At 44.8% G+C, this 16,714-nt stretch overlaps 1 protein-coding gene and 1 long non-coding RNA gene across 8 annotated transcripts in view; one reads left to right on the top strand and one right to left on the bottom strand.

The window, feature by feature from the left end:
* The window catches only part of KAZN (kazrin, periplakin interacting protein), a 738,190-nt gene that overhangs the window by 314,395 nt on the left and 407,081 nt on the right, over positions 1 to 16,714 (top strand). Inside the window, exons 1-2 of one of the 3 annotated variants that reach the window (XM_048825098.2) lie at positions 14,028 to 14,166; positions 15,663 to 15,852. In XM_048825098.2, the coding sequence (XP_048681055.1) occupies positions 14,149 to 14,166; positions 15,663 to 15,852 (208 nt within the window). In that variant the 5' untranslated portion in view covers positions 14,028 to 14,148. Of the gene's footprint in view, positions 1 to 14,027; positions 14,167 to 15,177; positions 15,400 to 15,662; positions 15,853 to 16,714 lie in introns of those variants that run through there. The other 2 variants (XM_048825099.2, XM_048825097.2) reach the window with 2 other exon arrangements.
* Positions 5,859 to 15,737, bottom strand: LOC125624423 (uncharacterized). Of its 5 annotated transcripts, XR_012665442.1 has the most exons (4): positions 14,084 to 14,206; positions 9,292 to 12,687; positions 7,200 to 7,345; positions 5,859 to 6,494 (listed from the first exon to the last, which is right to left on the bottom strand). It is a non-coding gene; the product is annotated as an uncharacterized LOC125624423 (long non-coding RNA). The 5 variants fall into 5 exon arrangements; XR_012665443.1 differs by lacking the exons at positions 7,200 to 7,345; positions 14,084 to 14,206 and adding an exon at positions 15,648 to 15,737; XR_012665441.1 differs by having other exon boundaries at positions 5,859 to 7,345.

Below are 16,714 nucleotides of genomic sequence, written 5' to 3'. Positions count from 1 at the left end.
ATCCTGGTGGGGCACTGCTCCATACCAGAGTAGGGGCAATTGGAGAGAGATTGCTCAGGGAGGGCTGCAGGAAAAGACCAACTGAGGGCATTCAGATAGGTCCTGCTGGACTTGTACCCTGGAAGGGGGTCTATTTTGTTCATGCGCACACAGACAGTGTGTGACTCGGCCAGAGGGCCGAATCACTGAAATCTGCCTAAGAAGTTTAACTGCCAGCAGGGGCATGGCAAGGTCCAGACACACCCAGCCAACAGGGGCGCTCCCATGAAATGAGTGGCCCCGTCACAAACAGTTTATACCAATTGATTAACCTGTTATTAAAACAGCAATTAATCATTTATTAACCCTTTATTAACTATTTATGAATCTGCCCTTAATACAAAGTGTGGTCAGGAATCTGAACAAAAAAAATCCCAATGCTCTTTTTTTAAACATGGCCACAATGAAATGTATTAAAAATCGTATGCAGAACAATTCATAAAAGGCACATTAGATGGATGGTCTAAGACCTCTTGATGCTAATGCATCTTTTGATTCAGAATTAGGTTAAACCTAAAAAAGAATGTGCCCATTGATTGTATTGGACCTTGACAAACTATTTGCATTGAATAATGCAATATTTGATTAATTTAGCCATTTTTTTCTGTTCTGCAATTTTTATGAATTTCTCCCTTATTTATAAATATTTGACAAATAGTTTATGCAAACTAGTTGTAGACTACGTGGACTGTTCACTGAATAGTCTCAATGAGTATTCACAACTCATTACTCGCGGATTTGATTGGACACGTTGGGTGTGTCTAAACTGCAACAGAAGATCCCTGGTTGGCCCCAGTCAGCTGGTTTGGGCTATGGGGCTATAAAATTGCAGTGTAGACATTTGTGCTCAGGGTGGAGCCTGGGCTCTGTAGATCTTGTGAAATAAGGATCTCACAATAAATAAGCTACAGAAAAGCACATTTCCTGAGTTGAGGCCTGCTCCTGACTTCAGTGTACTTTGCAGAATCTCACCAGTAATGAGCATCGGATCCCTGGAACATTTTGCAAGAGGGACAAACCTTAATGCGTAAATTCAATGGCAAAACTCCTATTGACTTCATTGAGACCAATCTCTGGCATAGAGAGCTGTTAAGGGACATCTACCCTCAGCTAATTGAAAAGCTAACAGTAACTGACAGTAACTAGGCCGCATATGAAAACTGTCAACCTGAAGGAAAAGCCCCTTATTTACTGCAAGGATTGTTTATTTGTCTTGATTGAAAACTTGCAGAAGCCCAATTTATTCTGGAAGATAAAAACTGAACGTTAACAGCAGCTGTGGACAATGGACTCTCAAGTTATTTTTATTTTTAAAAGTTCCAGTTATGCAAGGACAACAAGTGCTGATCATAGTGCACAGCACAGGCTTGAAATACTGGCTCCCGTATCAGGGTCAAATTCTGCTCTCAGGTGTAAATCTAAAATACCTTTGTTGATTTCAACTGAGTTACTCTTCTCAGTTGAAACCAACACGATTACTCTTGATTTATACCTAGTAATGGAGATATTATGTAGTCTTCAGTCACCTACTTAAGGAGCAAAACCATTGGATCCTTCCACTGCTTACTGCACCCTGCTATTCTCTGCTCACTGCAATAAGGCTGCAGAAATACTGACTGCCTCTTTACTATTCATGTTCCATTTTTTATGTCCTCTCCACATTTACCCTCCTTCTTTCTGCCTGTAGGGAGAGTGGCTATTATCAGTGCTGTTAGATGTTCCCTTCCTACCCATCTGTCTAGCTGTAAACCATTCTGTGACAGTGTGCATGAAAGATGATTACAGGAAAACAAGTTGTGTGTGTATTTTGATATAGCTGCTGCCCTGATCTATGACCTGGTGGCAGTTCTATAGTTTAGTCATACAGTTCAGTTATATAACAATAATCATGCCTAGCCCTTATTTAGGGCTTTGTATCAGTCGATCTAAAACTGCTTTATGAAGGAGGGTAGTATCATTATCTCCATTTTACATATGAGGAAACTGAGGCACAGGGCAGTGCAGTGACTCACCCAAGGTCAATGGCAGAACCAGAAGTAGAACCCCAGTCTCCTGAATTTCAGTTTGGCACTCTGTCCGCTAGACCACACTGCCTTGTATGATATCCATGGCCACAATTCTCAGTCATCTTCCTTACGGTTTTTATAGTGGCATGCATTGTTGAAGAATCCGAAAGTGATTTATAAACTATAATTGCATCAGAGTCACTCACCCACTTCTGAAATGTGGACACCTCTTGGGTGAGACAGTGGTGGTTTAATTGCACACACCAGCCCCATGCATCAGTGTAGATCAGAAACTGAAGAATTCTTCATCCAGTTGCAACCAAAGGAATAATTTTAAGTGGGCAGAATGTTCATACCCCAGCTGGATTTGGCCAGAACACCACCGTTAACAAGCCCAACTCTTGTGAAGACTGTTGCAGGATAGTTAATGGCCTCGGTATTACATCTCGTCAGAGAGAGGGTTCCTTCAACAGCACATAAGTCCACTTTGGGGTGTGCATTCAGTGCTCTCCCAGAGGGGTGAATACCACCTACTGAATTATCACCCCCACTTTCTGCAGTCCCCATCTAAAGAAATGCAGCCATGTGAATTCAGCCCCAAATAACAATGTACGTCAATGCATAATTCGTTTGCTAGTTAACGTAAGAACATCCATAGTGGGTCAGACCAATGGTCCATCCAGCCCAGTATCCCATCTTCTGACAGTGGCCAATGCCAGGTGCTTCAGAAGGAGTTCACTAAACAGTGATGCTTTACATACAGACATGATGTTACCATTTATTTTAATGTCTTACCACAGGGTATTCTGGAACAGTGGGTGCAGGCAGGAGTATGCCAGGTATTTGCATGTGTACAGCTTTCAACTACCTTGGTCTGGAATTTGTTGTCGTGTCTGGTGGGTGTATCTGTTTATCATCACACAGCTAGGGATCCCTAACTGCGCCTGCTGCTAGATTGCATGTAATTATAGTTCCATCTGGGGCGCGGGGAGGTGATGAGTTGGCCACAATGGGCGAAACTTTCCGAAGAGATCCACACCCAGGAGCTCGTGTTGTTCTCTCTGTGTTGGCAAGGGAGAGGGGAGCAATTCTCCCTTGATCTCTGTTGGGAGCTGCTGGACATTGAGCTCTCTGGAAAATCTTTCCATATATGTTGCCAGTTCAAATTGCTGGCTGCCCCCATCTGGGACTTAATATTTGCAATGTGCTGGTCGTTCTGCATGCATGTGTCACTCTGTAGAGTGGATGTGCATTCAAGTGGCTGGCAATGCGAACAGGAGAGCAAAGGCTTTTAAGTGGCAACTGTTCCAAGTATGGAGGAAAGTGAAGGAATATTTCACACTTTTTTTTTAAAGCCTTCACTGTCAAAACAGCCCTGGCTTTCAAAGTCTCTCTCTCCCTCCAGATCTAGTCTCTAAGGCCTTGTCTACACTTTGACAGGGAGGCTGGTGTTAAAAACAAACAAACAAACATATTAGCTCATATGTTTTGGGTTGTTTTTTTAAAACCACTTAGCACGTAGTGTTGACAGGGTTTTTAACACCTTTCAAAATGTATTGGACCTTGTCTACACACTCTTTAACTAGGCCAGCATGGTGAAAGTGATACCACCCCAGTCATGTGGACACAGTTATAATGGTATCAAAGTGCTTATACGAATATCGCTTTTTCCTATACACGAGGGGGAACAAACTTTTAACTGACAACGGGGTCCTAGTTTATGACTAGGGTCCCGAGGCACTACAGTAATACAAATAAATAATATTCATAACAACAGTACAAGGCACCTTTATGCCAGTGTAACTGTGTCTACATTTGGGGTTTTGCAAGTATTTTGGTAAAAATCACATCTCTAATATTGTTATACTTGTACCAAAACTGTGTGTGGACTAGGCCTTAAATGGCAATATTGGTCCTAAGCCTCTATGGAGAAATGTCCACTGCTCCTCCAAGGCTCTTTATTACACTACACCCATTCGTTAAGAAATCAAATATTCACAGTGGTTCCATTAAGCATATTTTATCTAATTAATTTAAAAAACTAATCCTGAAAAATAAGATCTCCCCCTGGTGATTGAGGAGACAGCTACTAGTGGCGTCGATTGAAATTTGGAACCGAATAGAAACTGTAACTAATAAATGAGAAAAATATTGCAATATTTCATTTGGGTTTGCCAAGCATTTCCCTTACTGGTTTTGATAAAGGCCATTTCATCAACCCCTGTGAAATATATCAAGCATCCATATATGTCAACAGTGGGGGGGGGGGGGGGGAGAGTTCAGAATAAACTGTATTAAAATGTGTTCACAAATATTGATTCCTTTTTTAAAGCTGGCTGCTGGAGTCTACCACATAAAAGTCAAATACAAGCCGCCCATCTACAGACTCATTGGATTGCTGTAATTCATTAAACAAATGCTGGATTTAATAGAATTGAATATTGAGATGTGTGCCATAGATGCACTCAGCTGTGAAATATGCTATGGAGTCATTTGTTTTCTGGGGTCTAGATGTCTGATTCCCATTAATGCCAAAGGGAGTTACCAGGGAAAATCTCTTGGATCAAATTTTGCTCTCAGTTACCTCTTCTCAATGTTTATGCATCCAATGAAGTGAGCTGTAGCTCACGAAAGCTTATGCTCAAATAAATTGGTTAGTCTCTAAGGTGCCACAAGCACTCCTTTTCTTCTTAATGGAGTTACTCTAGGTTTATACCAGGTTCTAAGAGTTTGCAGTGTTTGGATCTAGGCTAGTGCTTTGGTCTATTACATTTGGTCCATATTCCTTAGCTGCAATGTAGTTCCTTTGATTCCGCAGTTTCAAGGTACATTACAAACATTACACAATTTATTTTCACCATCCTCAGGGAAACTGAGACACAGAGAAGGCACATAAGTTATGACAGTGAATCAGTGAGCCAGCTGAGAGTATGACCCGGGATTTCTGACCTCCCAGCCTTCTGCTCCAACCGCTTGACCGCATTCCAGCATCTTGTTAATTTGTGCAATTTATACTTCCTTAAAACAAGAGCAAAACACTAAAATGTGATTTATGCTATAGCAGTAATGCATCCAGCAAGGTCACCCTTTGTATTAGAGCGCTGGCCTGTTCTCAGATTGGGAAGAAACGATTCACTGTCCTTTGAATCACTGCTCAATATTCTAAGAGTGAGAAGGAGGGTCAGATGCAGTTATGAATATACAAAATAAAAAATGTGCCCTTTAGAGGGGAAAAAATTCTGTAAGTAATAGAACTAGTCACTTAGTTCTCAGTCTGAAGAACTGGGAACAGATGTCTGCAGTATACATGCTGCAACAGTCCCATTCATTTTATAGAATAAACAGAGGAAGGCTAAGATTTTTTTCTAGTGGCCAGTTTGTAAGTTTGCTCATCTGTTTGATTAGATTTGGGGGAGGGAGACTTGCTTTGCTATCAAATTGCTCAGTGGATGCCTCAACTAAAATTTGGAATAGGCCAAGATACTGCTATTCACCGCGCAGAATTCAAGTTCACAATGAAAAAGGGAACACAGAAGACCCCACCGGAAATTTATCTACACTGGATGGGCCCTTTTTCCAGTCAGAAAGGGCCAATTTTCTTGGCAGATGTAAAAGAAACGAGAGCTATTTCAAGCCCTGTCAGCTGGGAATCATGATTGTAAACAGTGTTGCAATGAGAAGATGGGGAAAGAATTTTAATACACTGACAGGCAGCATTTTTTTGTGGAAGTGACACACAAGCTGATAAAAAGTAATTCACAGAATTTACATGAGGCTTCTTGATCTCTAAAGTCATCAGACACGGAGACAACACACGGAAATTCATTTTATTAAATTGTGGCTGATTATTTAATTGAAACAGAAAGGATTTAATTGAGTCAAGTCAAAAGGCCATATTAGATTAGGGTCACTCTTAACACAAAAGGCATTTCCCTTTTGGCTAAATAGGTTCCTTCACATACCATACATAATAAACTACAGGCTGGTAAACTGAATAGCAAATTTGTGGTTGGCTAGAACTCTTAATGGTATCTCATTCCTACACCCCACCCCTTTCATTTCTGACTTCCCTCACATTCCCTGTCCTGAAAAAACTCAGACATCTAAAGCAATACCAAACAATATACACTGTATTTTAATATTTCCAAATATTACTTGGATTCCCTCCACGCACCCACACATCTTCTATCACAGCTTGGAGAATGTAGTCTTCTCTGAAAGTCCACTGCTCCTGAAACTTGTTGCTCAATATTCAACTTTTCAGATATTTAAGAATACTGGTGTTAAGTTTGTGTCTGATTCTACAAGATGCTGAACACCTAGAATAAGAGAGAAGGTGACAGTGGAGGTAAGGCACTGAACTGGGACTTGGAGGATCTGGTGTCACTCCAGACTTCGTGTGTGACCTTGGACAAGTCATGTAATCACTCTGTGCTTCAGTTTCCCCATCTGTAAAATGGAGCAATAATTAGAGTTTCTGATTTTCGGTTTTAGCCAGTAAAACACCCGCAGTACCACACCAAAAAGAGCGAGAGAAAGAAATTGATGTTTATCCAATAAACACTGGGAAGACATCAGAACTGGTTACTTAGATGTAAGAGTTTGACTACATGGAAAAGGAGCAGTAATGAGGACTATTGGAGAGTGATGTCTAAAGCACACTAACATGTCACATGTGAATTGGTCTGTGCAGACCCATCTGGGTACACACAAAAAGTTCTCTAGTGTACTTTAATGTAGTGCTGTTTGAAACTACACTTTGTTAAAGTGCACTAGGGAACATTACAAAGAGATTACTCATTACAGTGTATACTACTACTGTAATGAGTAATGTATATAATCTACGTTACTCATTACAGATATACAAAGAGAGAGACCTGCAAAAAACCCGGAATTTTGGACATCTACGTAAAACTCAAATGCTGCTAAAAATAAACCCAGAAAAATGAAATTAATAAACCCTGAAAAACAGAACCCCACTAACTATCCTTTCTCTCACTTCTTATCTGCTGTGTCTTTTCAGATTGTATGCTTTTCAGGAGAGATATTGTTTCCTATTCTGTTTGTAAAGTATGGTTACATGTTGGGTCCTCTAAGCACTGAAATAAATAATAATAATTCTTGTTGAAGTCAATGGGCATTGAAGACACTCACATTTTCCCAGGTCCAGGCCCATTGCGAGCAGTGTTAGAAAGGGGTGGGTGGAATGCTTCTTTTGAACAATAAGTCCCCTCTTTTCAACTCACATTAGTGGCACGTTCTGCCTTCCAAAGAGTCTGTGCATGGACAGACCTCAGGCTCTGTAAAAGTCAAATGTGTTGTTGCCCCCATGAATCTTCAAAGCTTTATTTGATGTTGTCTTTTGATTTAGTTAGTTGTCTTGTCTATTGTCAATCTCCTTTTATATACCACATATGGGGAGAGTACATGGAGTACTTGGCAGCACCATGCACAATGGAGCTGATCCTGTGTATGTCAAGTTGTTTGATTGAAATTCAGAATTTAAAAAAGACCAACAACAGCAAACCCCCAGAATATTCCAATAATCTGGGGGAAAACATGGATTTGATTCTCCTTGTCTTTTGATTGCTATAAAAGCTTTTATGTGACAGCTGGGGAAATCCTAGATGCAGTAAACAATGTGTAAGGAGGCTTTCAAAAGCACTTAAGAGATTTAGGAGCAGAAGTTCCATTTATTTTTCCAATAGCATTGGTGCTCCTAAATCCCTTAGGCGTTTTGGAAAAGTTCACCCTTAAACTGTAAATCATCCCAAAAATGCTTTTTTTAAAAAATGTGGACACCATTTAACTAAAAATAGTCTTTATCTGGCTGATTCAAAGATAAACTGCATTTCTGTTGTGCAGCTGCATCATCTGCTTAGAGTATCAACCAGTGTCACCTGCTGTCTATGCTTGAATTCTTAGTTTAGGTTAATTTATGGAACAGGCACTTGTACCGAGATTTTCCACTGTGATCCTCCCTTTGCTTGTGCCCGCTTAATAACATAGCATTTAACGCTGTTGTCAGAAAATAATATGCTAGATGTCAGGTGAAATTCACCCCTATGCAGAGCAAAGCCTCTGCACCACTAAAGTCTAATTTAATCCCTGTTTTGAGGATTGAAGTGATGCTTGGCCCTCTGCACAGGAATTAATTCACACATAATAATCTCTCAGGTATTCTATAGTTACCACACATCATGGTCATGTTCTCAATTTTGTGGTTGCAGCAATGATCAGGCCCTGTACTGCTGAGCAATTTCAACATGTAATTCGTATATCACATCACTAGTAGAATGGGTATGAAATTCACAGGAGCGTGTTTCTATGCTCTCTCATGGAGCCTGGGTTGTGTTTGGCTCAGACCAATCAAGGGGACTCAAGCTGCATAATTTTCTGTTATAGTCTCTTAAAAAAACATTTGCCCTGTGAAATGGCTTCATACAAATTCATTATTCCCTCCCCTGTTTAATTCCTCTTTGTGTCTTCTACAAAGTAATTTTAAAACTTTGTGTCAAGTGACAAATCCCAAGTGCTCACAAACATTGACTCTCTCGTTTTTTGGGCAGACCCCCGGCTGTTCCAGTGCTCCCAGTCCTAGCCTGCCATTCGGATACAGTTCCTAAGGAAAACTTGCCAGTCAACCCAAACTAAGTAGTGGCTTTGTGATGTAGAAACAGACTCAGTGGGGATGAGACTGAGACCAAGGATCATACATATGAATGTTGACAGAAGCAGGCATAACTCTGGTGAAGTCAATGCAGTTGCACCTGCTTACACCAGCAATGAATTTGACCTAGGTCTACAGAAATGAAAGGCCTCATCTATCCCAAATACTTAGTCTAGTTCACTACAAAATGTCTAAATAGGGCCCCACTCCTGCAGTCAGACCTGTGTGGAGCTCTGTTGAAGTGAACAGAGTTCCATGGAGGCTTGATTTCAGGATTGGGGCCATTATCTCAAGGAGGTTGATTTGGCTTTTGGCAAAGTGTGTGTGTGTGTGAGAGAGAGAATGAGAGAGAATTGAGATCACGGTGGAGGGGTTAACTTCCATCTGAACCAAGAGGATCCTAGCATTTCTTCAGAACAGAGCATTCAGCCATTGCACCACTCAGCCTGTTCAGAGAGCAGCATTGTCTGTTTTTAAATGAACACCTCATGTCCCTTTATGATGCCTTGGCCCTTTCATGGTGCCTGAAGCCCTTGAAACACCCAATTAATAGGAATTAATGGAAAGGCAGCTTACTTTGCATGAGCATTTCTTATGCTGCTGCACCCCATTGGGACCATCTGTGATCTGGAGCTCAGCAGGAAGAGGGTTTTATTCTGTTTTAATTGTATACGGCCAGCAAACTCCAACCACTGTCACATTGACAATCACTTTGCCCGTGTCGCCGTCTCATGCTTATGCCAGTGGGCACAGAGTGAGCTGCTCATTTTCTCTTCGACTCTTGCCACGCCAGCTGACATCTCAGAATTTCTGCTCTACTGTGCACTCTCTTCAGGCAAAAGCTCAGTGTGCGGAGAAATCAAATCCTGCTTGGAGAGATCAAAATCAATTTTAAATAGACCCAGCTGCTCCCTATTGCTGGGCAGGGGGAAGGAGAAAATCTCTTCGGATATCTTTAGGGGACTCTCAAAGGGGTTTAAAAGGAATAAGGAAGCTTTCTAAGGCTGGGTTATTATGGTAACATTCAAGATTTTAAAACAATTTTTAAAATAGGCAATATAGTGTAGAAATTTTTTCACATCCCCAATTTAAAAAGGTTTCAATGCTATCAATATAATACCTTGACTAGTCTATTATTGAGGTTACATTGACTAAATGTGTAATCTGGGCTTTGCCTTCGATGTTTGATGCTTTCCTAAAAGGCTCACATCGGGTTTAATTTAAAAGAAAAAACAGTAGGCTAAAAACAATGGGCCTGGGGTTTAAAGAAGATGAGTTTAATTTAAGCCCTGATAGTACACAAGCTTGTATTTTATTACAGTATAGAATGTAAATTGTTGCCCGGATCATGGTTTTACATATATGCGATTGCAACTGCACGTTCAATCATCTAGTTGCATATGTAATTTTCTAGTTTGCATACACAGTTGCATTAAATGTGCATACACGTCAGACATACACCCAAGCATTTACATTGTTCAGAAAACAAACCTTATGTAACAAGTGTCCTTGCCTCTGTCACTAATAACAACCTAAATGATGAAGACAGAATTTCAAAATTCAAATTCATTCTTCATTTATGCCATTTATCCACCCTGAATAAATGCAAGTAATGAAAATACACACCTTCACTTCCACGTCTGTTTCTGGTCACTTTGAGGTTTTCATGCACTAGCCCAAGTGTTGCAATGTTTGGGCTGCAGACACTGCTGGAAATTGTCAGTCAAAAATAATTTTTCTTTTAAAAATAACCATTAAATACTTTCTATTAAATAGATTCTTTCATCTTATTTAAAAAAAAAACTAATTAAAAAAATGTAGATTTCATCTGCTTGACTGTAGCTTTAAAATGAGACAAGTTCTTTTGATATTATAAAAAGGAGTTGAAACAGCTCAGATATTTAGTGTTTAGAAAAATCTATTGAGCCTGTAGTCAGTTAAATAAGATTATTATTGAGGTAGATCCTGTTTCAAGGTAATATACCCAGGCCACCAAGTTCTCCAGATGATGGTGTTACAGTGTATGCCTGGTTTTAATCTAGCTAGTGTGGGTAACAATACTAGCAAACCCATGGCAGCATGGGCTACACCACAGACTAGCAACAAGAATATGTACCCAGAGTCTCTGGCAGGCTTGTACCGAGGTTGGCAGCCTAGACCACCTGTCTTCACTACTACTGGGACCTGTGGCTAGCTAGATTAAAGATAGCAATGGTAAACCTACCTGTGCTATAAAAAAAAAACCAAACACCTTCATTTTGTAGTGTAGATGAAGTCTTAAGGATTTCTCTACACATGGTCATCCAGGAACATAAATCCAAATTAACTAAAGGTGTGGATTTGAAATGGATTAGTTAAACCAACATCAAACTCCTGTGTGAACACCCTCATTCAGAATTAAGCAGCCTTCCTGAAGTAAGGCCACATTAATTCTGAAGGATGGTGTTCACACAGCGTTTAATGCAGTTTAACTAATCCACTTCCAATTCACACCTTTAGTTAATTTGGATTTATGTTTCTGGATGTCCCCTTGTAGCCAAGCCCTTAGAGAGGACTTCAGACCAATATTCTCTCCACACAGTGTATATATGGGAGACCGTATATCTCTGAGATCGCTGAGAGATCCACCTTTGCAGAGAGACCAGAATATCAGCATATAGTTCCAATATGCAGAGAACAGAATTTTACCCTGTGTATTGGCAAATTCATACTGGTTACTTTGAAAACTGAAGGGGATTAATTTTCAGTACCCCATAGGATGGCCAATCCCTTTTCCCTAGGTGGGACACAGTCCAAGTTCCTCGAGTGACAACCTCATTAAGAGTTTCCACGGGCTGCAGTTTCACCCCATAAATGCTGTGGCCATCTTAATCTGAGATTAAATCAGTAAAATGTTTGGCACTATTTGTGTCTATTGAAATACTGTTTCCAAACTTTCCATAATTTAGCACTTGTTTACACCATAAGGTAATGTGCTCTACCGGGGTGTGATTTCTAAAGTGCACTCGTGTTGCATATTAATTGGTCTGCATAGACCCTGCTGGTGCGCACTAAAGGTTACTTAGTGTGCTTTAATGTACTACTGTGTCTTCATGGACCAACTAATGCACAAGACCTGAGTGCGCTTTAGAAATCACTCCCCCACAGAATACATTCCCCTGCTGTGTAGACAAACCCTAAGTGACATGTTTCAGAGTAGCAGCTGTGTTAGTCTGTATTCGCAAAAAGAAAAGGAGGACTTGTGGCATCTTAGAGACTAACAAATTTATTTGAGCATAAGCTTTCGTGAGCTTCAGCTCACTTCATCAGATGTGACATGTTGCCCTTAAGTACCTACAGGTTCAATCCTGGGAATGGTAGAGCACTGTCTATTCCCAATGGACTTGGGCCTCTTGCTTAGTTCAGTGTGCTCCAAGCGTCCCTGTGGAAGTTGGTGGAGGTTATGACAGTGCAGAATGGACATAAGTACAGTCAGGATCAGAACTGATATTCTCAGGGAGCATAGCACAATTGGAAAGCAATCTACAGCAGACTGACAGCATGTGAACACAGACTCATTTTATTTTTATTCCTGAAAGTTGCCTGGAGGCTCATTGCATGCCAACCCCCTCCAGATTCACAGCTTTACAGTACCTTGTTCCACGGCTCCCAGTAGGATCGTTGTCTTGCTGGAGAACAATGCACTTTTGCTTTACCTCATTTCACTTCCCCTGAGCGAGCAGCAGAAACTGTCAGCCCATTGGTTTGTTAAACCATTTCCTCCCTCAGATGCTGAGTGGTGATTTTACACCAGAGCTGCTTCTGGGGCCAATGAGGACATTCTCTGTGCTCATCGAAGTGGCCACTCTTGAATGCCATGGTGCCATGGTGCAAGTCTGGACAGAGAAGAGCACAGCTGGCAGGAGCCAGCCTGCAATTGGAAACTGACATGATTTCCGGTCAGCTCAACCCCACTGTCACATGGTGTTTACACTGCCAAAGGAAAAACAAACCTGAGATCAATTCTGTTTTTTCTAAATCAAAAAATAATAATGTCTCCATCTTTGCAGCCTGCTGGGATAGGACCCACCATTCTGTCCCTCTCCTGCTGTAGTTTCGTCAAGGTCGCTGTGATACCTATTTCAGAGTAGCAGCCGTATTAGTCTGTATTCGCAAAAAGAAAAGGAGTACCAGTGGCACCTTAGAGACTAAGCAGCTGAAAGTGCTTAGATTTTGGAAACGTCCTTGCATTTGCAAGTCCTGAGAGCACTCTCAAGGCCTGGCTGGGGAGCCAAAAGTACAGGGCAGACCTGAGAGCTTACTGCAGCAACAGGCAGCATGGCAGTAACTGCTCAATCTTCCCCTGTTTCCCCAAAATGTTTATTTTAATCTTTTGCATAATATTTTCCTGTGTTCAAACAATAGGGTAAGAGCCATTTTTTGTACCTCAAGAGAAGTGCTACTTAGAGACTGGCCCAGCTCAGTTCCCAGGGAGCTATGGCTTACTTTGGGAACAGTCCTCCCTTTCATGCCTTAAAGGGTGCATGGGGATGCAATTGTGTCTCCTGAACTGCTGTTCTCCACTGCATCATTCCCTCTTGAAAACAGGGAGTGATAGTCTGGCTCTTCAGAGCTTCCAGGTGACAGAAACCTGCTTCCAGAGAATCATAGAACCATAGGGTTAGAAGGGACTGCAAGGGTCATCTAGTCTAACCCCTAACACATGCGTTGTTTGGTCATGAATTCAGGCCTACAGCTTTGCTGCCTGGTGCAATCAAAGTCCCACAGTCCTCATGCAAGCAGATTACCTGCAGTGTGTTGAAAAGACACTGCAAAATGTTATTGCTCCTTCTAGAAGCAAAGTGATTTACAATGCCAAGTAATTCTCCATTGCTTCAGTGGGTACATGCCCCATTGAGCTTGGCAGCACCCACTGAGCTTGCAGCACCTGCTGGGTGGATGTGGCTTATGAAATAATACCAGAGAAGCCGTTGCCTTTCCCTCCCCGCCCCCCATCCTCTTCCAAAGATTTTTGGTCCATTTTACTCTTTGGGCACTGACATGCAGCAGACTTGTGCGCAAAGCCCAGTGTAGGGAAGGGACAAAGAAGAATAATTTGCACTCTCATTGCATCTTTCATCAAAAGATCTCAAGTCCTTTAGACAATGAATTCAACCTGGCAGATTTAACCAGCCTTGCAAAGTTCTGTTTGCCACATTTGCTGAGGCACTAGAGAGAACTGATGGGCTCAGGGGCATGTATTGAGTTGAGTGGTAGAACAGGGAACAACAAAACAACCACCACCATCGCCACTCAGGAGTCCTGACTTCCCATCACCACCAGAACATGCTCTAAGGATAAAAGTGGCAACGAGAGAAACTATTCTTACCCCAAGGGAACAGTAGCTAGAAATATCGGGTGTTCCATGAATGCTGCCTCCTGTTCTATTGGCAAATGGTCACCAAGTGGCTGGTGAGTTTCTTGGATTTTATGCATTCACAGTGATTTGCTGCAGGATTTCTTTGGGTGAGCCGGTGCAGTACGAGAAACTGCTCTTTCAGGCTGCTGTGGTCGGTCTTTGGGCTCTGCTCTTGGCCCATGGCTGGGACTCGAGAATCAGGTTCCCGGCGTGAATACTCCCGATTCTGAATGGCACGTTTGCTGCTCCTTCCCCGCCTTCCCCAGCGTTTGCTTTAAGCCCGGTGGCCCTTTCCGCTTACAGCCGCTCCGATCCTCGTGGCAAGCGAACGCCGACAGGGGCACAGCCAGGGCTGGGGCCACTTCGGGGTGCAAAGGTGGCTGGGTGTCGGGGGAGGGGGGCAGCGCTTTGCACGAGTCGCCCCCTTGTGCCAGGAGAGGCGCTGGGGGGGGGGGGGAATTCATGCACCCAGGAGCTCTCCCCTCGGGCAGACAAAGGAGCCCCTTCCCTCCTTAGCATGGCGACTGCACACTCCAGCCCAGCGCTTCTCTCCCGGCCCCATCCCCCTCCGTGGCTGACGGAGCAGGGGGTGTCACCCGGCTCCCACCGGCCGCGCTGCAACCCGATCCGAAGCCAGCCAGCCGGGCCTCCCTCCCTCCCCCGCGCCGCGCCAGGATGAAGGGGACGGACGCCCCTGCCTTCGCCTTTCCTCCGCCCGGCCCCAGCTTCCCAGCGCCCCGGCTCCCCGCTTTCACTTTGGCCCCTTCGTGGGCGGGCAGCCGCCTCCCCCCCCCCAGCCCCCAGGACCGGCTCCCTGCAAAACAAACTCCCGGGGCGGCCCGCCCCTGCGCCCTCCCCTCTCCCTGGAGCGCCCGGCGCCCCCTGCTCCACCTCCCCTCCCAGTCCCTCCTCCCCCCCGCGTGCACCCCCCCCCGCATCCTCCCCGCACCCCCCTCCCCGGCGGCCTCCCGCCCTCTGCCCCCAGCGGGCAGCGCTTGGCGCGGCGGGCGCCCGAGCGCGCAGGCAGCCGGAGCCCTGCGCGGGGCCGTGCGCTCCGTGGCCGCGGCGCCGGGGCAGGGGCAGGGGCAGGGCAGGGAAAAGCCCGCGGTGCATCCCCCAGGCCGGCGAGCGCACGCACGCCCGGGGGAGCCACCCCCACCCCGGGCTGCTCCCCTCCGCTGCCCTTGCGCCATTGAGGCGGCCGGGCCGGGGAAGGCGCCCCGCGAAGCCGGGGGCTGCGGCGGAGCCGGCGCGGGCAGGGCTCCCCACCTCCCCCGCCGCAGATGGTAGGCTCCATCGAAAGGGTGCTTGCGCTGTTTTCTCCCCGCTAATGTCCTCCGCGAAGCGGCAAAGCGCACGCGGGTCCCCTGCGGCCGGAGCCGCTCCGCGCATCCCTGCGCCGGGGTGAGGGAGGCAGCGGCGAGGGGACCCAACAGGTAGTGGGGGGGGGGGGAGAGGGGGAGGAGAGAGAGGCAGCCACCCGCCCCCCTTCCACACCCACCCCTGGCTGGTGCATCATGCGGCTCTCTCTCACCTCTCTCCTCCCCAGGCCAAAATCCTGAACATGATGGAAGACAATAAGCAGCTGGCGCTGCGGATCGATGGAGCTATCCAGTCGGCCAGCCAGGAGATGACCAACCTGCGAGCCGAGCTGACAGCCACCAGCAGGAGACTGGCCGAGCTGGGCAGCAGCCCCGCCGCCCCCTCGCTCATGGAGAACAACCAGCACAACGCGCAAGGTGAGGGGCCCGCCGGGCGCGGGGTGGGGGGCCCGGCCCCAGCCCGCAGCGCTCACCCTGGCGCCTCGGCTGCTTCGCTGACTCCCGGCTGGAGCATCGGTGGCTTGTCCAACTTTTAACCCTTTCTCCCTCTTGCTCTTCGGTGGCGGTTTGAGGCAAGGATGCTGGGGGGAGTGCCCCTCAGCCGGAGCTGTAGGTGTTGGGGAGGGGGGTGGAATAGGGGAGGGTCTCCGCCAAGCAATCCCTGGAACCCCCTTCCCACCCACTGTGAACCGCTTCTGTGTGTAAACTTTTAATTGCAGGGTTGGGGGTTTCAGTTCCTGTGAGGTGTTAAGTGCAACGTTTTAAGACCCATCTACCTACCTGATTTTTTTACTCCGGTTGCAGATCTTCCTCTGGGGGGTTAAAAACGCTCCAGATGTTGTAGCCAAAACAAGGTTTTGTTTTAAACGGCAGCGTGTTGACATGTTCACACTTTTCCTTTTATCTGATAATGAGATATTTTTTATACCTGCGTTGTAGCTTGACTCCCCCTCTCCCCCCGCCCCTTTGCACTGTATCCAGTCAGTAAAATAAACAAGACAATGGGATGCTGCACTGCATGGAGTTTAAATATCTGGGGCATTATGAAAACAAGTCCATCTATGGGATTTTTTGTTGTTGTTTTGGTTAGTTTTTGGTGGATGTCTTCCCAAATCTGGCTAAGGTGTGGATTAATCTCTCCTGGGATAGGACAGTGGGATAGATGCAATCTTATCTTGAACTGGTTCCTTCTGTAGCTGAGATGGTAGAAATAGGTTGCCAGTTTATGTTGACACTGTCAACCCCGGCAGCTGTTGGTAATCCTTCAAGGATTAACACT

The sequence above is a fragment of the Caretta caretta genome, chromosome 18 (genome assembly GCF_965140235.1).
Source record: "Caretta caretta isolate rCarCar2 chromosome 18, rCarCar1.hap1, whole genome shotgun sequence".
Taxonomy (NCBI): Eukaryota; Metazoa; Chordata; order Testudines; family Cheloniidae; genus Caretta; species Caretta caretta.
Note: the sequence above shows the minus strand (reverse complement) of the source record. Positions and strands in the feature narration are given on the sequence as shown.